At 42.3% G+C, this 23122-nt stretch overlaps 3 protein-coding genes across 16 annotated transcripts in view; all 3 read left to right on the forward strand.

Annotated features, from left to right (window-relative positions):
• Window positions 1-23122, forward strand: part of LOC139982121 (uncharacterized) — a 325984-nt gene that overhangs the window by 198316 nt on the left and 104546 nt on the right. The window lies entirely within an intron of this gene.
• Window positions 1-23122, forward strand: part of LOC139982130 (uncharacterized) — a 262832-nt gene that overhangs the window by 6837 nt on the left and 232873 nt on the right. The gene's annotated exons all lie outside the window — the stretch shown is intronic.
• LOC139983770 (uncharacterized) lies at window positions 5488-13582 on the forward strand. Its single transcript, XM_071997547.1, has 7 exons — window positions 5488-5761; window positions 6212-7384; window positions 7505-7823; window positions 9427-9765; window positions 10386-10691; window positions 13061-13139; window positions 13566-13582. The coding sequence occupies exons 2-7, from the start codon at window positions 6213-6215 to the stop codon at window positions 13580-13582; spliced, it is 2232 nt and encodes a 743-aa protein (XP_071853648.1). The 5' UTR covers window positions 5488-5761; window position 6212.

Raw genomic sequence — 23122 nt, forward strand, 5'->3', positions numbered from 1 at the left:
AGGAACCGGGGGGGGCTGGGGGGTGCCAGCCCCCCCAGTGAAAAATATGGGGGGCGGAAGTATCGTTCCGCCCCCCCGCTCCGCAAGTCAGAAAACCCCTTTTTCATTTCCAAATGAGAAAAAAATCTCATTTGAAGCACCAAATTGCATCTAAGGCCAGGTGAAAATGCAAAATTCTTTACAAAATGGAGTGGGTGTTGAAGTGTGCTATATTGGCTATAGTGCCACGTGGAAATGCAAAAAAAATCCAAAGGGGAGGGGGACACCCCCTCCCCTTAGACCCCTCCCCCAGGCCGGCCATCAGTCTTCAGCCCCCCCACTCAAAAGTACCTTCCTACGCCACTGTACTGGAGTTCACACCTGATCACTCTTGTGTGCACAAACCAAATTGCCAGGCAAGATGACCATTTATTAAGCTTTCAACTTCAGAGTTGGCTTCTTTGGTCAATTCCATGATAAGGTCAACATCATACCAAAAAATTTAAAATCATTGTACATTAAAATTGTATAAGTTTCCAATAAATAGAATACTTGTAGTTACTAAAAATAATTTTTTCATCCCCGAAACATCATTTGTTTGATTATGGGGTCGGTTATAACAAATGGTTCCCGTTGTAACTAAATTATGAAAAATACAGTGAAATTTCATTTTGTGCAGATTTGTACATAGTAATCATAGATACAGTATCATCAGTTTTTTGGACTAATTATATTTGCTATAGCATAGTGCTTACTTAATAGCTTCAATTTTTTTTCGACATCAAGGCATTAGACAATAGTGGTGAATTGAAAACACCCTCGATTTACTGTCACGCGAGTCACAAAATTTACTGTTTTTGTTTTTTTTCTCCTTGCCTGCACAATAGTTTTACTCCAAATCATGAATATCAAGTCTTCACATAGATACCAAAAGGATTACTGAATTGTCCTTTCCAGAAGATATTCAAATTTTGCGGAAAATCACCCTTTATGAATGTCACGCGAGTCACGTCACGCGAGTCACGTCAAATCAAGATAGTGTTTCTACCTATTTACTGTGTGTTGGACTAATTATATTTGCTATAGCATAGTGCTCACTTAATAGCTTCAATTTTATTTTGATATCAAGGCATTAGACAACGGTGGTAAATAGAAAACAGTAAACACCCTCGATTTACTGTCATGTGAGTCACAAAATTGACTGTTTTTGTTTTTTTTCTTCTTGCCTGCACAATAGTTTTACTCCAAAATAATAAATATCAAGTCTTCACATAGATACCAAAAGGATTACTGAATTTTCCTTTTCAGAAGATATTCAAATTTTGCAGAAAATCACCCTTTACGAATGTCACGCGAGTCACGTCACGCGAGTCACGTCAAATCAAGATAGTGTTTCTACCTATTTGCTGTGTGAAAATTACAGGGATGTTATATTTTGATGAATGAATCACTGATTAAAGATATCATATATGCATTCCCCTTTAATTAGGCAACTTGAATAATATGGGCACACATAATGCAACTAATTATAATAATTTCATTTGAAATATCAGAAATTAAAATCATAAATATTTATTCGCAATATATTGCTTATTTTATCACCACATTTGGAAAGTTAGCACATGTCACTGATTTTTTAGTGATATACTAAAACATAATCTATATTTGTATCTGGCAATGCCATGTGCTATGACTTGACAACCTTAAGGTTTTAACTGCTCAATCATTCCCAAAATTTTATGAGTGAATGTATCTTCTCAAATATTACACTTTTGGTTTATTCAAATATGACAAATGAGAATGGTAATTTGAATCACATTTTGATAGATCTGTTTCTTCTATAACTTTCAATGAGTGACTTCAACAGACTAAATATTGTTATTTATATTAATTGACAAGATATATTGCCTTAACAACTGTACAACCCGTACAGTATATTACCTACTGTCTGCAGTCACGAAGGTAACTTGGGGACATTAATATCATCTGGACATTCCCAAGGGAAGTACCTTTTGGACACTTTCTAGACCAATGAATGTTATATTTCACTATGCAAGATCTATACCTTCGATTCACTACTGCATTTGGTCTAGAACTATCCGAAAAGTGAACTTGTCACGCGAGTCACGTTTTCTTGTCACGCGAGTCACAATACATCTTCATTGTTATTTTCATGCGTTACAACATTTTTTTCAAAATTGCATAGCAATTGAGGTAGAGGTGTTTTTCAACTTCGGTATGATTATAAAAAGTGATTGGAAAAATTTTAATAAGACATAAGAAATCGAACATTTGTGTGTGCATTCTGATTTTTGCTAATAGTATCTGTCACGCGAGTCACATTTAGTTTTTCGCCAATTTCACCCCCAATACTTGAGGTATAAATATTTTTTCTCTACTGTTGTAAGCATTAAGGCGTACCTTCACTGCTACATGAATGCTTTTCTCCCAGGTAATTTCTTTATTTGTTTAATGATATCAAATAGAGAGGAATTTTAGTAAAAATGTCACGCGAGTCACCATGGAATTGACCCTTTACAGATATCTTTAATTTGATGTTACTGTTCCAAAAAAAGATAATCTTCTTAGGAGTGTTTTCACGGGTTATTCGGGTAGCTGTGCAGGGTTGGCATTTTCCCGAGAAAAACCTGTTTTTCCCACTAAGCGGTAAAAACCAGGTAAAAACCCGGAAAAACTGGTAAATACCGGTAAAAACCGCCTCCGTCTCGAAAACTATTAATACTTGTCCATAATTTGCAAGGTCATCAGTAGGCACGATATTGTTTCATGACAGGCATATGTTATTGAATATGGGAGTTTCTTAGCTTCATTTTGAGCTATTTTATCACAACCTAATTCTACTTTTTGTTGAAAAAAGAGTATTTTTCATATTGCACATGTACAGTTATACTGTCACGATCTCTTTAGCAGTATGCATTGCCTATTGCCCAAACCATTATAGGTCTACACTGGGACACTCACCCCTCCTAAATTCTTCAGGCCTATTATGTGCTCAGACAGTTCATTCAATTAATGCAACAGTCTATTGAGGTGAACTTCAATCCAGGGGGCTCAATAGAAACTGCTTTGAAACTATGTAAGGCACATGGGCCCAATTAAAGTATTAAACGCACAATGGCCCTATCGAGCCATTCACACAACCCAACTGTTTACCTTGATGCAAACATGGTCCAATTATTATACAACTTCATGCATGAGTGATTAAACACTTTGAGGTGGACAGGTGAGGTGATACTGGGCACTTCCTGTGTATAGGCTAACAGAAGTTATAGATCATGGCTGTTCTTTGGATGTAACCCAACCCCCTACCATAAAGATGCCATTTTCTTGTAGTTTCTATGCTCCTCCACAAGTTCCACATGAATTTTTAGGAATTCTATATAATTTGAGGTTTTTCCCACTTATAGGTGGGAAAAACCTCCCGGTAAAAACCTGATTTTTACCGGGCGGTAAAAACCGGCCAACCTTGTAGCTGTGTATCCGCCTGACGCGATGCTACCCGGTTCCTAATTTATTACCCGATCCTACGCAAAGTGATTTAAAAAAAAAAAAATTGCAAACCGATGGTTAGGCAGATTTCCCATTGACTTAGTGTGGTGCTAGGCGACCATGTGGCAGAAGATAACAGCAATAACGAAAGTATTCCATGGATATCTTATAACTGCATCACAATTTCAGCTAATTATAAACAGATGGCTAGGCTAGATTTCCCATTGACTTAGTGTAGTGTTAGGCAACCATGTGGTCGAACATAACAGCAATAATGAAAGTATTCCATGGATATCTTATATCTGCGTCACAATTTCAGAGAATTAACAGATAGTTAGGCTTAGCTAGATTTCTCATTGACTTAGTGTGGCTTTAGGCTACCATGTACGTGGAAGGGATTATGATTTATTCATTCGTTTATTTCATAGAAAGAAAGGCTGACAAGGAATTTTACAAGATGTTAATGGATTATAGACGGGATAACTATAAAATAATAATCGCAAGTGGCTTTTTACTAATCGTTTATGGGTCATTCCGTGTCAAATCACAGATGGCTGTTGCTGCACCCTCTCCAAAAATTCCCAAGTTTTTTGTGTGATTGAACCACCATGAAATAAGCATATTCTGAAAATTTCAGGTGCATTGCTTCAAAATTGGCCGATTTATCGCACTTTGAAATTCCGCAAATTGTCGCCACCGTGGCATTTTGGCAGTTTGTTGACTTTTGAGGTCTCATTTCTCAGCAATCAAACATCGTAATACCTTTCTAGTACAGATGCATATAGAGTCCATCCCATAAAACAGGAATATAAAAAATTAGGCTACAAAAATATTGTCTTGTGGAGTTAGGTCAACTTAAAAGTGTCAAAATAATCCATTTTTGTACTTTTCACTAAAAAAATGTGCTAATTTTAGTGATGAATTGCTCCTTAACCATTGCTTCAGGGTACTTGATTCTTTCAGAGGTTATTATGTCTAGTACAAACATTACAAAATAATGATAACAATGCTTCCCTATAATATACAGTATTTGCAAGTTGTGCAACTCTAAAGTTGCTATTTCATGCTGCGATTCAGCATGAGGCATGATTCAGCATGAGGCATGAGTTTTAATGCCAATTTTGTACCAGAGTAACCATGTTAGATCTGTCAGGTTGTTATACTTTAATTATAAGTATAAAGTTCTTACACCAAATCAGCATACAAGAAAAATACACAACAGACTAAATTAAATCAGATGTTGAACAATCCTTTGGCTGAACATCAATTACTCAACCCATTTGCTGCAGTATAAGCATTAATTAAAAAAAAAACTTGTGTTGAGTAGATATGATCAGGATATATGTTCATTGAATAAGGAAATGTTTAGAATCACTGTAATTAAGATTGAGAGGAATGCTCTGGTATGTGAAGCTGTATAGTACTTACCGTATGTATTGAAGTGAATGATTTAAGAAATTGTTCAAGCTTTATAGTCATTGAGTACTGCATTGCCCCCTAACACACCCAGAGGTAAATACTTAACTGTATAACTGTAGACACTACAGTAGTCACTGAGTACTGCACTGCCCCCTAACACACCCGGAGTTACTTAACTGTATAACTGTAAACACTATAGTAGTCATTGAGTACTGCACTGCCCCCTATAACACCCGGAGGTATTACGTAACTGTATAACTGTAGACACTACAGTAGTCATTGAGTACTGCACTGCCCCCTACCACACCAAGAGGTATTACTTTACTGTATAACTGTAGTTACTACAGTAGTCATTGAGTACTGTACTGCCCCCTATAACACCCGGAGGTATTACGTAACTGTATAACTGTAGACACTACAGTAGTCATTGAGTACTGCACTGCCCCCCTAACATACCCGGAGGTACAGTAATACTTTACTCTACAACTGTACATAGTTATATACTACAGTAGTCATTGAGTCTGCACTGCTCGCTTGTGTACTTAGAGGTATTACTTTACCAGTGTTCTTATAATTTACTTCGCTCCTCGCTTACCTGTCTCCTCACAACCTTAGCACCTCATTCTACCGTGCCTATAAAGTCCTGGTAAATAAATAACACTGTGCGCCCTCTATGACCGGACCCCCCTTCCGGTCCCTCCTCCTTTTTTCATTCTACCATTCCAAGTGCCTACACGCATATTTTTCTTGTGGATAGTTTCCTTGGAAAATTGTCTTGGTTTTCTTCGACGATCGCCGGAAGTTTTTTAGCTTCGGATCTTTAGAAGTTTGACAGTCCTTTCCTGACCGATAAGTATCCTTTTTGTCAAAAGGGAGGGTTTTGGGGACTGTTTTCGTAGTGCGTTTCCTCCTCGGGTTGGTTTGCGGCGGGGTTAGCAGTTCCGCGAAACTGCCTAGGTTCCCGCCCTATTCCTCCCCACGCTAAAGCGTGTTGTTGTTATTGTGTTTTCTTAGCTTGTTTACTAGCTTCTTCCCCCCAATTAGTTCTCTCGTCCCCCTTTTGGGGATTCATATTGCTCACGTATATTCACTCCTTTTTGTATGTATTTCTCGCTCTCTCATTTTCGTTTCAGCTTCCATTTTCTCGTTAGGCCACCCCGTAGCGTTACCTTGTTTACCGTTGCTAGGTTACGCTACGCTCCACCTAAGCATAATTCCCTCCCTAGTTCTCCCTTCTTACGTTAAGCTTCTATTGTTGTTCATTTATCACTAAGAAGTAATCTTCCTTAATCCGGTTATTCAGCATGTCACGCAATCCATTGAAGTGCATCAACTGCTCTATGTTTCGCCCAGGCAGAGCCTGGGACGAGCACGACCTTTGTCCAAAATGCAGATCCTGCACTCGACGAGACCCCTGCCTGGTGTGTATTAAGTTTACACCAGCTCAGTGGCAGGACATCGACCTGTGGCTTGAGGGCTTACGTAGCAAGCTCCAGGGAAGGCTGGACTCGATCCCGAGCGCAATCGGGGCGCCGGAGGTTCCAGGAATAACGGGAGATAGAGAGGAGGAGGGAGTAGTAGAGAGAGAGGTGGAGGAGAGTGGCCATGAGAGGGCCGAAGGAGAGAAAGAGGTAGAGAGAGAGGAAAGAGAAAGAGAAAGAGAAAGAATTCCCCTAACGGCCCCGGCTACGTCCGGATCAGTTACGGCCAGAGGGAAGGGCAGGAGCAAAGGCAAGGCTCCTGCCAAGAAAAGACCTCCAAAGCAGAGGCACAGCTCGGCCGGGCTGGAGACTCCGTCTCAGTCCGGGCCGCAGCTACACAGACCCACAGAGCGCGGCCCTCCGGCCGTGGGAGGCTCGGGTCCAAAAGAGAGAGCAACCGAGGGGACGCGGAGACGGAGCCGGTCCCGTTCCAGGGAGCCAGAGAGGCGGGTTCCGACGGAGATCCCGGCCCGAGAAAGTAGGGAGAGAGAGTCCTCCCGCCGACCCAGAAGGGAGAGATCGGGGTCGCATACAAGATCCCCAAGACGGAGAGAGAGGAAGAGATACTCTCCAATCTCCGACGAGTCCTCGGACTCTTCCGACGATGGATACAGAAGATCCAAGAGGAGGCGCCGGTCCCCGAGACGGCGTCAGGAAGAGGAACCAGCTTGGCTATCCAAACTCACCGGCCTGCTACGGCCCCTGCTGGAGCAAAGGACGTCCACGGTAGCCGACGTGGCACCGGGCCCTACCAGCCCCGTATCGACCATGGCCCCGCAACCGGCCCCGGACCCGGACGCTCTGGATTGCAGAGCGTCGGTGAATCTTTCCGGCTTGGAGGACGAAGGGGAGCCCATAGATCCAGATCCTCTCGACTACGATCCTATAGAGGACAGCTTTGGCCACAATTACGAACCGGAGGAAGCGCCCGCGACAGGAGCCCTCCCACAGGAGCTAATAACACGGGCGGCAGACATATTCAGACGACACCTGGGGTTCGAGGAACCCGAGACGCAACCGCAGAAGGCGGGCCGGGTATCAAAATTGACGGCGACCGGCGAAGCGTCATATAAGCCCAAAACTACCATACCAGTAGACGCAACCTGTTATGACAGATTTGAGGCCATTGCCAACAAGACCAAGTGGACGGCCTTCCCGGCCAGGGCAGATAGAGCGGTCAGGGTACCTGACGAGGCCTGGAAGGATCTATTTAGATGCCCAACCATCCCCCAGGAGGCCAAGGAGAGATTAAAAGCCGAACAAGGGGCCTCATCCACACACGTGTTCAAGACCCCGGACCAGAGGAAGCTAGAAGAGCTTTTGGTAGAGATGGACATGGCAGCCCGTTCGGGCATGAAGTTCGCATCGGTACTAATGCTATCAGCTGAAGTCCTCATGCGACACCATCAACAGCTCCCTGAGGACAGCAGCCAAGTATCCAGGGACGAAGCGGGCCAGCTCCTCCTGCTGCTGGGCCCCCTCGTCAGGCTCGCGTACGATCAATTTGCAAGGGTCGCTACCAGGTCCGTAAAGGCCCGTAGACAAAACATCGTCTCCGCCATCCATTGGCCTTCGACGAAGGCGAAGGACAGAATGCTGGAACTACCAATCCTCGGGGAAGACCTTTTTGCGGGCTGCTTCCAAAAGAAACTGCAGGAAGAGGTGGCCCGAAGGGAGACTCTGGCCAAATCAGAATTCCGAACCCCACCGACCCAGAGAACCAGACCCTTCCGCCCGAGGGAGAGCAGAGCACCTAGGGGAACGAGAGCAGCACCCGCCAAATCTATGAGCAGAGGAGCTCTCAGAGGCAGAAGCCGGGGGGCAGCCTTCCGTCCGACCCGCCCCTGGGCCCCCAGAGGAGGCAGAGGCTCGTCGTCGACCAGACGGGACAGTGACCGCTCCTCCACTCGACCAGCGTTCGCCGCCCAGCCCTAGGGGTGCCCACCTCACCGCGGCCATTCCGCCGGTGGGGGGGAGACTAACAAACTTCTCCCAGCAATGGGAATTTATTGGCGGGGACAAGTGGGTGTTGGACACAGTCAGACACGGGTACAAAATAGAATTCTCCTCCAGCCCACCCTTCGGGGGCGGAGGAAGGCAGACACTCACACCCACGGACCCCGTCAAACGCTTAGCCCTAGAAGGGGAAATTCTGGCCCTGCTGGCCAAGCAGGCAATTACAAGAGTTCCGGAAGAGACGGGACCACTCTTCCGGTCCTCCTTTTTTCTGACCAAAAAACGGGACGGCACCTGGCGTCCCATTCTAAACCTAAAACCCCTGAACACAAAACACATCAGACCAAAACACTTCCGTATGGAGACCTTAAACTTAATATTACCCCTACTCAGAAAGGGCATGTGGGCGGCGACCGTAGACTTACGGGACGCCTACCTGCACATCTTGATACACAGAGAACACCGACGATTCCTAGCGTTCCGGTACGCAGAACAAGACTACCAGTTCCGGGCGCTCCCATTCGGCCTAGCCACGGCTCCCAGAACCTTCACGAGAGTCGCGGGAGCAGTAGTCGCCTACCTCAGAAAAAGAGGGGTCACCCTCTACGTATATCTAGACGACTGGTTGGTAGTAGGGAACAGCCTATCGGAAGCAACCAACAACGTCCACAAAACGCTCCAGACCCTTCAAGAACTGGGCTGGATCGTGAACCAGAAGAAATCACGGCTATCACCTTCCCAGACGATCCAGTTCCTCGGGGCCATACTGGACTTCACCACCGGGGTAGCCCGACCCTCAGAAGAAAGAGTCGCGGCAGTCAAGGCGACCACACAACAGATCTTGGCACACCGGGGGTCACCAACGGGGACATGGCTCCGGGCCCTGGGACTCATGGCCAGCCTCGTCGATATAGTGAGACTGTGCAGGCTACACATGCGACCTCTGCAACTGCTGAGGTCCGCAGACCCTACAGACCCAGACAAAACAACGCTCATCTACAGGTCAGAGGAGGTCACCCAACACTTTCGATGGTGGCTCGACCCAAACAACTGGAGTTCAGGGGTACCCTTTGCGATACAGCTACCAATGACATCGATAACGACGGACGCGTCACTGTCCGGATGGGGAGCTCATTGGAGCAATCGCACAGCATGGGGGACGTGGTCCCAAACAGAAAGATCTCTCCACATCAACATCCTGGAGATGATGGCGGTCAAAAGAGCCCTGGAAGTTTTCAACGACCACGTACAGGGAACGATAACCACAATCTTCACCGACAACACGACAGTGGTGGCCTACATCAATCGGCAGGGGGGCACCCGCTCAGAGAGACTGTGCCGACTCGCGTGGGAGGTTATAACAGCGGCCGAGGACTCCGGCACGATCCTACGGGCTTCCCACATCGCAGGCAAGCTCAACGTGATGGCGGACGCCTTATCCAGGGGGCATATAGACCCCAACGAATGGTCTCTGGAACAGGAGACTTGCGACAGAATCTTTTCGATCTTCGGCAGGCCCACGATAGACCTGTTCGCAACACACAAGAACAACAAACTCCAGACCTTCTGTTCCAGACGATTCCACCCCCTGGCCTACCACACGGACGCAATGTCCCTCTCCTGGGACCACATGGATGCGCACATCTTCCCGCCGCTGTGTATGATCGGACAAGTCCTCAGGAAAATTCGGAACTCCAAGGGCAGGTTCACACTAATAGCCCCGTTCTGGCCTCGCAGACCCTGGTTCGCCGAGATCCCCCAACTCCTCATGGACGTCCCAGTGAGTCTACCGGACAAGCCTCACCTACTGTCCCAGAGACAGGGAACTCTCTCCCACCCAGACATCAAGGGGTTACAATTAGTTGCCTGGAGGCTGTCCGGTCTTCCCTACGACAGAGAGGCTTTTCAGAAGCAGCTGCCGCGATGGCAGCCGACGCTAGAAGGGGAACGACCGCAGCGACTTACGATTCCCGTCTGCGGAAGTTCGACCAATGGTGCCGACCGAGACAGATACTGCTGCCTGCTGCCTCTGTGACACAGATAGCCGAGTTCCTCCTCTCACTCTTTGGAGAGGGGAAACAAGTCTCCACCATCAGGAATTACAGGTCGGCCATCGCTGCCATCCACCAGGGCTTCCCAGATGGCTCCACACTGAGCAATAACCCGTACATTGCACAGCTCATCAAAGGCATGGCGAATCGTCGCCCACAGATCAGACGGCTAGCCCCCTCCTGGGGACTCTCAGCAGTGTTACATGCCCTGGCAGGACCACCATACGAACCAATGGCTAACGCCTCCCTGGCTGCCCTCACAAAAAAGACACTCTTCCTCGTCGCAGTGGCGTCAGCAAGAAGGAGGAGTTGCCTCCACGCCCTATCCACCAAGCAGAATCACATCAGATTTGAGGGCCACGGGGTGAGGATGGTTCCAGACCCGTCATTTATGGCAAAGAACCAGACCTTGACCTTCCTGCCAGGAGACATTTTCATCCCGGAAATTAAGACCATGCCATCAGTAGCCGAGGACAAACGATGGTGTCCAGTCAGGGCACTGAAGTGGTACCTGAGCAAGACAGAGAAGTTAAGACAATCAACTTCTCTCTTCATCATACCACGACCACCCTACGCAGCGGCCTCCAAAGACACTCTATCCAGGTGGCTAGTAGAGATCATACGCCCGTTCACATCGGGGACCTCCCGACCAAGGGCTCACGACGTCAGAGGGGTCGCGGCCTCTACAGCCCTATTCGCCGGCATCCCGATAGAGGACATACTCAAAGCAGCAGCGTGGAAAACTCCAACTACGTTCGTCGCCTGCTACTTGACCGACACTTTACACGCCGAAGCGGCATTTGGTAGCGCGGTGATGCGAGGTCCGGTGGGTAACAGGTCCCACCCCTCGGGCCTCCCACCATCGGGCAGTGCCACTCGGTGCTAAGGTTGTGAGGAGACAGGTAAGCGAGGAGCGAAGTAAATATTCCAAAACTTACTGGTTTGGATATTTACGAGTGACGAGCTTACCTGTCTCCATTCCCGCCTCCCTCCCCCGAGAGGGTGGTGGGACACAGCCGGACGGAGGAGCGGTCGCTCGACTTGACTCACGACCCCGAGCTTCACACCAGATAGACAGAACCACCATCCACCAGAGAGCCATCAACTATGTCTATCGGTGAGTGTACCTATGTGTTTCCGTATGCGTTTGCGTACATAGTCTTCCACTTACGTTCTCACCTAAGTTGGTCTAAGGGTAACAAGTGGCGGACCGTAAATCTGTAGGCTCCTTGTTAGTGTAAGGGGTAGTTCCGCCTGCAGGGTTCAGGAGAGTGTCCCCCCTTCCCGCTGCGCCGGGGAGGGTTACACTCCCCCCTGCTAGGAAGGCGTCAGTGAATTTTTTGTTAGGGGTTCACTTTGGGAAGTTAACTCGACGGGGGTCGTTGGGGGTGGCCAGTCCTTGCCACCCCCACTCCCGCGTCCGTGAGGCCACTCTTCAGGAATGGTCTCATGAGAAAGGAGGAGGGACCGGAAGGGGGGTCCGGTCATAGAGGGCGCACAGTGTTATTTATTTACCAGGACTTTATAGGCACGGTAGAATGAGGTGCTAAGGTTGTGAGGAGACAGGTAAGCTCGTCACTCGTAAATATCCAAACCAGTAAGTTTTGGAATTTTTCCTGAAAACAGTTTAATACTTTTTTCATGATATCAGTTTTATGCAACATCACCTTTGATAACAATGCATATCATTTGACTTGTATCATTAGCCATCCGATCATTCCATTATAACCTTTCACTCGCCTTTCATTAACATACTTTATTTACTACGACAATATTGTCACTGTTTAGTCTTTATGGAAAGATTCTGCCACACGTGCAGCCATGGTTACGTGAATAAATTACATTTGTTATGTCATTTATACAGCAACTAAGATCATTATCCATGTTAATACAGCAACTAAGATCATTCATGTTAATACAGCAACTAAGGTCATTCATGTTAATACAGCAATTAAGATCATTAGTACAGCAACTAAGATCATTCATGTTAATACAGCAACTAAGATCATTCATGTTAATACAGCAACCAAGATCATTCATGTTAATACAGCAATTAAGATCATTAGTACAGCAACTAAGATCATTCATGTTAATACAGCAACTAAGATCATTCATGTTACTGTAATAGCGCAACCAAGATCATTCATGTTAATACAGCAACTAAGATCATTCATGTTAATACAGCAACTAAGATCATTCATGTTAATACAACAACTAAGATCATTCATGTTAATACAGCAACTAAGATCATTCATGTTAATACAGCAACTAAGATCATTCATGTTTATACAACAACTAAGATCATTCATGTTAATACAACAACTAAGATCATTCATGTTAATACAGCAACTAAGATCATTCATGTTAATACAGCAACTAAGATCATTCATGTTTATACAACAACTAAGATCATTCATGTTAATACAACAACTAAGATCATTCATGTTAATACAACAACTAAGATCATTCATGTTAATACAGCAACTAAGATCATTCATGTTTATACAACAACTAAGATCATTCATGTTAATACAACAACTAAGATCATTCATGTTAATACAGCAACTAAGATCATTCATGTTAATACAGCAACTAAGATCAATCATACAGCAACTAAGATCATTCATATGACATTTCTAACGATTGTTTCTCCTTTTGCTGCAGTTGGTTAACACAGGATTCTTGACAATGGGAAAGTTCACCGTACATTTGACCTTTTTCCTAGTGGTCCAGTTAGTCTGTGGTAAGTAGTTAACCATCTCATCATCTCATCTGTCTTCTCCTTGCCTAGAGGCAAATAAGGCCTTAACAGAGCGTCTCCATTTATCTCGGTCGGCAGCTGCATTTTTGGCCTCATTCCAGGATCGCCACCCAGCTCTCTATCTCTCTTTATCTACTGTCCTACGCCATGTTGTTTTTGGTCGCCCTCTCTTTCTCTAGTGCCCAAGTCATACTGATTTTGCTGTCGTTGTTAGGGTTTTGTCGCAATATATGCCCAATGAATTTCCATCTTCTTTTCTTAATTTCGATGCTTAGTGGTACCATTTTTGCTCTCTTTAGCAGTTCCTTTGTGCTGACCCGTTCTTGCCATCTAATTACTACCACTCTCCTGAGGCATTTGTTATGGAAAATATCTCTTTTCTTTTCATCCCCCTTATTCATTTTCCAGGTCCCGCATCCATATAGTAAGACTGGTAGTACCAGTGTTTTGTATAGCCATATTTTTGTTCTTCTACAGATGCTTTTGGAGACCCAAATCTTTTGTAGACATATTAGTGCACCCCTGGCTTTCCCAATTCTGTTGGCAGTGTCTCCTATTCCGCCACCATCTTTTGTCATTGCCGCACCCAAGTATACAAATCTGTCTGGACACCTCTTGTAACTCTTCCTGACCAATCAAAATAGGTTCCTGGTTTCTAGTGTTTATCCGAATCACTTTGGTCTTCTGTTTATTAATGTCAAGGCCCACTCTACTTGCCGTATCAGCCAGTAAATTTGTTTTTATTTGCATCTGTTGCTTGGTTGATGACATGAGGGCTATGTCATCTGCAAAATCAATGTCATCTAGTTTATTAGTGAATTTCCATCTGATTCCATTTTCATTGTTCAAAGTTGCTTTTCTCATCACCCAGTCCATCACTGTAAGGAATAAGAAGCCTGACATACTGCACCCTTGTTTGACTCCAGTCTTTATGTTAAACCACTTTGATTTCTCACCATTGTCCACTAAGTGCTGCACATTGGAAGTCCCCATAAAAGGCTTTCACGATTCTAACAATCTTTGCTGGTATTCCATATTTTCTCAAAATTATCCAGAGGCTCTCGCGGTGTATAGAGTCGAAAGCCTTTTGAAAGTCAATGAAGTTTAGATACAGTGCTGCCTGCCATTCGTTAAATTGCTCAATAATATTCCGGAGTATAAAAATCTGTTCAGTTGTCCCTCTGCCCTTTCTAAATCCTGCCTGTTCCTAATTCTATCTATCACAATTTGACTGTAACTGACAGCAGTGTTATACCAAGCTAATTTTTGCACTCTTTCAGGTTTCCTTTCTTTGGTAATTTAATGATGAGCCCTTTCTTCCAGTTTGTTGGGATTTTCTCGGCTCTCCAAATCTTGTCAAGCAGTTGCTTGATTTTAGTTGCAGTAAACCCTTTATCTGCTTTCAAAAGTTCGGCTGTGATCATATCTACACCCGGGGCTTTGCCATTTTTTAGGTGCTGTAATGCATCATGTATTTCATATAGGCTTGGGTCGTCAATATCAATTTCCTCTATTGGATAATTGTCCTCATCGTCTACAGTTAGTGGATTCATTGATTCCGGTCTATTTAAAATATCAGTGAAGTACTCTGTCCATCTTTCCATTACTTCGTCCATACTGCTGACTAGGTGTCCGTCTTTATTCATAATGGAAACACACTCTCTTGGCTTTTCATTACAAAGGGTCTTTGTAAGTCTGTATAATGCTTGCATGTTCTGACTGGATGCAGCGGTTTCAGCTTCTTTTGCAATACTTTCCACCCAATGCCTCTTGTCGGCTCTAATAAACCTCTTCACTTCTCCGTCTTTCTCTTTATAGTCGTCTTTTAAACTTCTCTTTATTCTCTCTGATCTAGTACCGAGAATTTTGCTATTTAAATCAGTCCTTTGTGCAATCATTTCCCAAGTCTCTTCACATATCCATGGTTTCTTCCTCTTCCTCTTTTTGCCTAGAACCTTCTCAGCTGCCTCCGTGTACACTCTCTCCATTCGTTTGCACGCTTTCTCAATTGTGTCCAGATCATTTTCAATATTTTTGCATCCTTCTACTTCATCTTCCAGTACCTGGTACATGTTCCTCACGGTTGCAATGAACTCTGCCCTCACTGCATGATTTCGCAGTCTGTCAGTATCATATCTAGCACGCACATTTTCTGTTCTCTTCACTACCTTTTTTAGCTTTAACTTAATTGTGGTTCACAGTAGATAGTGGTCGCTTCCAACATCAGCTGACCTCAATACTCTAGTGTCTAGAACTGAGCTTCTAAATCTCCTGTTAATCAACACATGGTCAATCTGATTAAATATTCTCTCATCTGGTGACACCCACATGGCCTTGTGAATTCTCTTATGGGGAAATAGTGTTCCTGTGACCACAAGTTTGTTGAAATCGCACAAGCTGCATAGACGTTCTCCGTTATCATTTCTTGTGCCCAATCCATGGCTACCCATTACCCTATCGTATTGGTTATTCTAGTCTCCAACTTTTGCATTCATATCGCCTGTTACAGCCAGCATGTCATGTTTGTGTATTTGATCCAACACACCCTGAAATGTTGTATAGAATTCGTCTTTTGTTACATCATCTGCAGTTTCAGTGGGTGCATAGACGTGGACCATCGACATCTTGATGTGTTTGGAGAAAAAAATCTGGCTTTGATGATTCTATTGCACACAGGTGTCCAGTCGATTAAAGCTCTAGCTGCTTCTTTTGACATCATAATTGCCACACCCTCCCTATGAATGTCATCATCTCTTCCTAAATACAGCACTGTTTCGCCACTCGCAATTAGCAACTTTCCTTGTCCAGTCCAATGACTTTCACTGATTCCTAAAATTTGAATCTGCTTCAAATTCATCTCTTTCGCTACTTGGGCTATATTGCCACTCTGATATAATGTTCTGATATTCCAGTTTCCAATTCTCATCTTCTCTTTTGGGTCCACTAGTGACCTATTCAGCATAGGAGCGTCCTCTCGGCTTTGGCTCAGATGCGTCATACCTTCTCTCTCAGCGAGAGCTGCCACCGTGTCCCCAAGATTAAATAAATTTGCCCTGTTAAAGGTTTCTGTAGCAAGTGGGTTTTTTACTGGGTGGGGTTGCTAGCCCTACGCCCAACCCTCCTTTTGCATCCGGGCTTGGGACCGGCATAGGCAGAGTTAACCATGGTCCATATTAAAGGGTGTGAAGACTTGCGCAATGCGGAAATCTGACCTACTTTCAAATGAGGTGTAACAGAAATGTTAAACACCACCATCGATCCCAGAAAATACACACCTTGCTACCGTCGGTAATTAGACACTAGTGTACAGTCAGTAAATACAGCTGTGGTCAATACCCACAGCACAGTTAACAGACAAACGATACAGCAATGGACATCTCAGGTCCAGCTAAAGATAATAAGGTATCATATTTCATTACGCCATAATAACATAATTAAAAGGTATTGTCTGCATTTTGTAGTGACACGCACAAAACTTTTTCAGATGGCCACACGCAGTTTGGGGCGAGTCTTCCATGCCTTTAAATGGAAATTAGAAAGTTTATCATCTTAATATGTTTGATGTAAGTCATACTTAAAGGAATTGTCTGGTGGAAGATTTGATACTTTGTCCTTGTAGTTATTATTTTTTCTTTCTAACCATGTAAAAATTGTCCCCATTCGATGTTTTCTTCTTGTAAAAATCTGGTTTTCAAATTCACCAGTTTCTCACCAAAAGTACCGTTTGTTCGAACGCATCAATATGGTGATTGACGTAGTGCTTGCAAATAGGCAAAACAGGCGACTTGAAGATGGCACTCCCATTTCCACACAGGTGATTGCCTATATAACGTACATAATGCGAATGTATATAGCCTACTGTACCATGCCTAGTTGGTATACGTATAGCGTTGCACATAATATATTCTCACACTCAAACCACAATTCATAAACTGTTCTTCGAAATCGCTGAAATAAAATTCACGGATCAAAAAAACAGTAAAAGGAAACTTGAAAAATATTCGTAACACCGAAAGATGAAACTCGGCGGAATCGATGTCAGAGCAGAATGTAGCACCGAGAAGCTTAGGCTTCGCAGAACTGTCCGATTGTAAAAGTTAGAGTAGCCTACACATGCGAACATTCTTCGCGCTGGTGCTGGATAACGCGATGTATAAACAACGAAGAGTCTGATGTTAAAACTTATCTTGTGTTACAGAAAGAACACGAAACCACTGATCTACTACGTATATGGCGGCTTAAGGAGTTTTTTAAATCATATCTAATTGATAAAAAATTTCACCGGAAATTATGGAAGAAATTTATCGGAATCGTTGTCACAGCAGAATGTAGCACTGAGAAGCTTACAGTAGGCTTCGCAGAACCGTCCGATTGTCAACGTTTGAGTAGAGCCTACATGCGAACATTCTTCGCATTGGAGCTGGATAGTGCGATGTATAGCCTAAACAACGAAGAATCTGCTGTTAAAATTTACCTGGTGTTACACAAAGACCACGGAACCACCGACCTACTACATGGCGGCTTAAGGAGTTTTTGAAAACATATCTAATTTCTAAGAAATTTCACCAGAAATTAAGGAAGAAATTCATCTGTATACAAACGCGGTTATTGTTGTGATTACTGTATAGGTACTGTACGGAGGGTGGGTTATGTCGCAATGTGCATTAGCATAGCTGACGTCACGTTCTGCACTGTTCAAATCATATTTGAAATGTCTATCCTTAACAATTAAAAAATCGTTTCTCTGTCAAACACAATATTAGCGTTCTCATACTTTGACAACATGTTTGGAAAATTATTTATCATTTTTGGTTCCTTGCTAAAAGCAAAGGAACCTATGTATTCAGGTTGGCGAGTGTGTGTGTGTGTGTGTGTGTGTGTGTGATGCTTTAGCTTGTATGCACGATAACTCAACAAGGGATTGACTGATCATGATCAAACTTGGTGGGTGGGAGGCCCATAGTGAGTAGATGAACCCTATTGTTTTTGGTGCCCACAAAGGTCACCAAAGGTCAGTTATGGTCCAAAAACCCAAAATACTAAAACTGCAATAACTCCCAGTGCCAATGTGAGACAAGGTTGATATTTTGGGACAAGTTGTGAACTGGTTAGGGGAACACTTTGAAACTTAACGGTCATGTGATCTGAGGTCACCAAAGGTCAATTAATGTTAAAAAACTAGTATTTTTGTGATAACTTGAGAACGAATTGTCCGTTAGGGTTGGGAGTTGCTTCAGTGTAATCCAATTGTCGACCCACATCTGGGTGACCCTTGACCTCAGTTTGACTTCTGGTGACCTTTTCATGTTTTGGGGATTTTAACAGTTTTGATGCTATTTTCAGATGTCAAAGGTACCTTCCGATCATAAGGTCAATTCCATGATAAGGTCAACATCATACCAAAAAATTTAAAATCATTGTACATTAAAATTGTATAAGTTTCCAATAAATAGAATACTTGTAGTTACTAAAAATAATTTTTTCAACCCCGAAACATCATTTGTTTGATTATGGGGTCGGTTATAATAAATGGTTCCCGTTGTAACTAAATTATGAAAAATACAGTGAAATTTCATTTTGTGCAGATTTGTACATAGTAATCATAGATATCATCAGTTTTTTGGACTAATTATATTTGCTATAGCATAGTGCTCACTTAATAGCTTCAATTTCATTTTGATATCAAGGCATTAGACAACAGTGGTAAATAGAAAACAGTAAACACCCTCGATTTACTGTCACGGAGTCACAAAATTGACTGTTTTTGTATTTTTTCTCCTTGCTTGCACAATAGTTTTACTACAAAATAATGAATATCAAGTCTTCACATAGATACCAAAAGGATTACTGAATTTTCCTTTTCAGAAGATATTCAAATTTTGCAGAAAATCACCCTTTACGAATGTCACGCGAGTCACGTCATGCGAGTCGCGTCAAATCAAGATAGTGTTTCTACCTATTTACTGTGTGAAAATTACAGGGATGTTATATTTTGATGAATGAATCACTGATTAAAGATGTCATATATGCATTCCCCTTTAATTAGGCAACTTGAATAATATGGGCACACATAATGCAACTATAATTATCATAATTTCATTTGAAATATCAGAATTTAAAATCATGAATATTTATTCGCAATATAATGCCTATTTTATCACCACATTTGGAAAGTTAGCACATGTCATTGATTTTTTAGTATTATACTAAAACATAATCTATATTTGTATCTGGCAATGCCATGTGCTATGACTTGACAACCTTAAGGTCTTAACTGCTCAATCATTCCCAAAATCCTATGAGCGAATGTATCTTCTCAAATATTACACTTTTGGTTTATTCAAATATGACAAATGAGAATTGTACTGTAATTTGAATCACATTTTGATAGATCTGTTTCTTCTATAACTTTCAAATGAGTGACTTCAACAGACTAAATATTGTTATAAATATTAATTGACAAAATATATTGCCTGAACAACTGTACTACCCGTACAGTTTATTACCTACTGTCTGCAGTCATGAAGGTAATTCGGGGACATTAATATCATCTGGACATTCCCAAGGGAAGTACCTTTTGGACACTTTCTAGACCAATGAATGTTATATTTCACTATGCAAGATATGTACCCTCAATTCACTACTGCATTTGGTCTAGAACTATCCGAAAAGTGAACTTGTCACGCGAGTCACGTTTTCTTGTCACGTGAGTCGCAATACATCTTCATCATTATTTTCATGCGTTACAACTTTTTTTCAAAGTTGCATAGCAATTGAGGTAGAGGTATTTTTCAAATTCGGTATGATTATAAAAAGTGATTGGAAAAATTTTAATAAGGCATAAGAAATCAAACATTTGTGTGTGCATTCTGATTTTTGCTAATAGTAACTGTCACGCGAGTCACCTTTACTTTTTCGCCAATTTTACCCCCAATACTTGAGGTATAAATATTTTTTCTCTACTGTTGTTAGCATTAAGGCGTACATTCACTGCTGCATTAATGCTTTTCTCCCAGGTAATTTCTTTATTTGTTTAATGATATCAAATAGAGAGGAATTTTAGTAAAAGTGTCACGAGAGTCACCATGGAATTGACCATAAATATCGATAGGTTGACCCCCGTGTGACCTTTGTGTGCGAACTTATATGGGGTCAAAGTTTTCGGTCGGAGTTAGGATGGCTGTACAGACTTATCGTGTTGATTTTTGGAATCAGCAGATCAAACTACATTTGAAACCAAGGTCAAAAGGTCAAAGGTCACATTAGAAAAAATGTGCTTAGTTTGGGAGAAAACAGCGAAAAAGAAAATGTTTGGTTTTGATGCTAGATTGGATATCAAAGGTACCTTCCGATCAAAAATGTCAATGGGTTAATTGACACCCGGGTGACCTTTGTGTGTAAAGTTATACACGGTCAAAGTTAATTTTCAGACATTTAATACAATAACTCCCAGTGCCAAGGTGTAACAAGGTTGATATTTTGGGACAAGTTGCAAATGGTATAGAGGAATATTTTCAAACGGAATGGTCATGTGATCCAAGGTCATCAAAGGTCAATTAATGTTAAAAAACTAGTATTTTGGGTGAGAAAATGGGCAAAGAAAAAAATGTTTGAATTTTTACAGTTTTGATGCTATATTCACGTCTCACCAATCAAAAATGTCAATAGGTTTACCCCAGGTGACCTTTGTGTGTGAAGTTATATGAGGTCAAAGTAAATTTTCAGACATTTAGTGCAATAATTCCCATTTCCAAGGTGTGACACGGTTGATATTTTGGGACAAGTTGCAAATGGTATAGGGGAATATTTTCAAACTTAACGGTCATGTGATCCGAGGTCACCAAAGGTCAATTAATGATAAAAAACTAGTATTTTTGTGATAACTTGAGAACGAATTGTCCGTTAAGGTTGGGAGTTGCTTCAATGTAATCCAGTTGTCGACTCGCATCTGGGTGACCCTGACCTCAATTTGACCTCTGGTGACCTTTTCGTGTTTTGGGGATTTTTACAGTTTCGATGCTATTTTCAGATGTCAAAGGTACCTTCTGATCATAAATGTCAATAGGTTGACCCCTGTGTGACCTTTGTGTGCGAAGTTATACGAGGTCAAAGTTAAAAAATATTAATGAGGTCACAGGTCAAACGTGAAAAACTCCCAAGTTGCAATAACTTGGCTACTATTTATTGGAATTTCGTCAAACTTGGTATGATGATATTGGTAGATAGTCTCCACACACTGATGTGTGTTGCAATTGATATCATGCATGTTTATAAGGGGGGGGGCTAACATTATTTCGTTATGAAAAGTTTGTATGCACAATAACTCAACAAGGGAATGACCAATCATTACCATACCTGGTGAGTGGGTGGCTCATAGTAAGTAGATTAACCCTGTTGATTTTGGTGCTCATTTCATGAATATTAATGAGGTCATGGGGTCAAACGTGAAATACTCCAAATTGCAAAATACTTGGCTACTATTACTAGTCGGAATTTTGTCAAACTTGGTATGATGATAATGGTAGATAGTCTTCACACACTGATGTGTGTTGCAATTGATATCAGGGCTTAGCATTACTTTGGCAACAAAAGTTTGTGAGCATAAATTACTGTTGTTGTATTAGGGCTTTGTTAGAAATTTCCCTATGAATGGAACTAATGAACAGCAGCAAGGAACCATGAAATGTTTTCATTCTGGTTTAAGGTAACTTCTTTGGGCCACCAGACAATCCTTTTAACTTGTTTTTAGTGAACAGTGCATATTGCACCTGAAATACCACTCCAAAGAAAATAACAATCATGGCATTGTTCTATATCTAGCGCTTATAAGAAGCAATCACTACTTGATTGATTTGCTCCGAGAATATAAAACATGCCAGTTTTTCTTGTTTACTCTCTGTCCAGCTTCTGCTGTTGATGGCGAAGGTTGTGAAAACGAACAGTATCTCGAGCTATATCAGCCAGGAATTATCCAATGTTCGTTCGAAGAGGGCTTTTTTGGAGTTCAGTGGTTCAATTCAACAGAAGAGGAATCCTCTGCGTTCATTACCTATGTAAGAGATGTAAAAGATGGCCCTGGATTTAGATCTGGAGATTATGATGTATGGTTAAATGGATCGCTGTTTGTTAGAAACGTAACAGTTGAACATGAAGGAGTATTCATCGTCACCCATGCACCCTCGGCATTCGTACAGGTGGAGCAGTATAATATTCAAGTCCAATTGTTTGGTAAGAACCTCAGACTTTGATCATTCTTCATTTATGTTGGAAAGGCTCTAACAAATGGTAGCTTTGTAATTATAATTTTCATACTAAAGGATAGACTATGATGCTTTTCACAAATTCCTGTGATTTGATTGGTTAATAGTCCCCATCCATTGTCTGTGAACATTCTTGCATCTGTAGTGCTCAATGAACATGGAGTATGTTGTTAACAACAATTACTTGCAACGCTAATTTTCCGCTGTGTAGAGATAGTGAAGTTTGCGGTATAGGCTACAGTATCATGTGTCAGTGCACTCCAATATCATAATGTTTGTCACAAACAATACGTATTGACAAAGAAGATGCACTTGCATGTTTCTGAGACTATCACGTAATATTTGAATCATTGTTACGATCCGAAAATATTAATGAGTGGAGACAATCTATGAATTTTGTGGGAAGCTAACATCTCTGATGCTGAACAGGATATTCAGCTCACAGTATGTTTCTTCTCTCTGCATTAAGAGTTGCTAATGTAAAATGTGCAAATTTTCTCACCATCAGTAGTTTCTGTTGCAAAACTTGTTTGCGGTCCAATTAAACACATGCTTTAGTAAATGTTATTTTGGCGCAACATTCGTGTGTAAACTACTGTACTTTAGAACATTCAACTGATTTTTTAAATATCTACATTGCGTTAAAAGCTATTCACAAAGACCTACTGTAATTTTCGTATACGGTAGATAATTGCTTGCAAAGAG

Source organism: Apostichopus japonicus, chromosome 16, assembly GCF_037975245.1.
Source record: "Apostichopus japonicus isolate 1M-3 chromosome 16, ASM3797524v1, whole genome shotgun sequence".
NCBI classification, from domain to species: Eukaryota; Metazoa; Echinodermata; class Holothuroidea; order Aspidochirotida; family Stichopodidae; genus Apostichopus; species Apostichopus japonicus.

Bases quoted from the DNA above. Each gene is read 5' to 3' on its own strand.
- LOC139983770 (XM_071997547.1), top strand. From the start codon at position 6,213: ATGTCACGCAATCCATTGAAGTGCATCAACTGCTCTATGTTTCGCCCA. The intron at 9,766-10,385 runs GTGATGGCGGAC...TCTGTGACACAG, and splicing joins ACATCGCAGGCAAGCTCAAC to ATAGCCGAGTTCCTCCTCTC. The intron at 10,692-13,060 runs GCAAGAAGGAGG...CTTTTGCTGCAG, and splicing joins TCCTCGTCGCAGTGGCGTCA to TTGGTTAACACAGGATTCTT.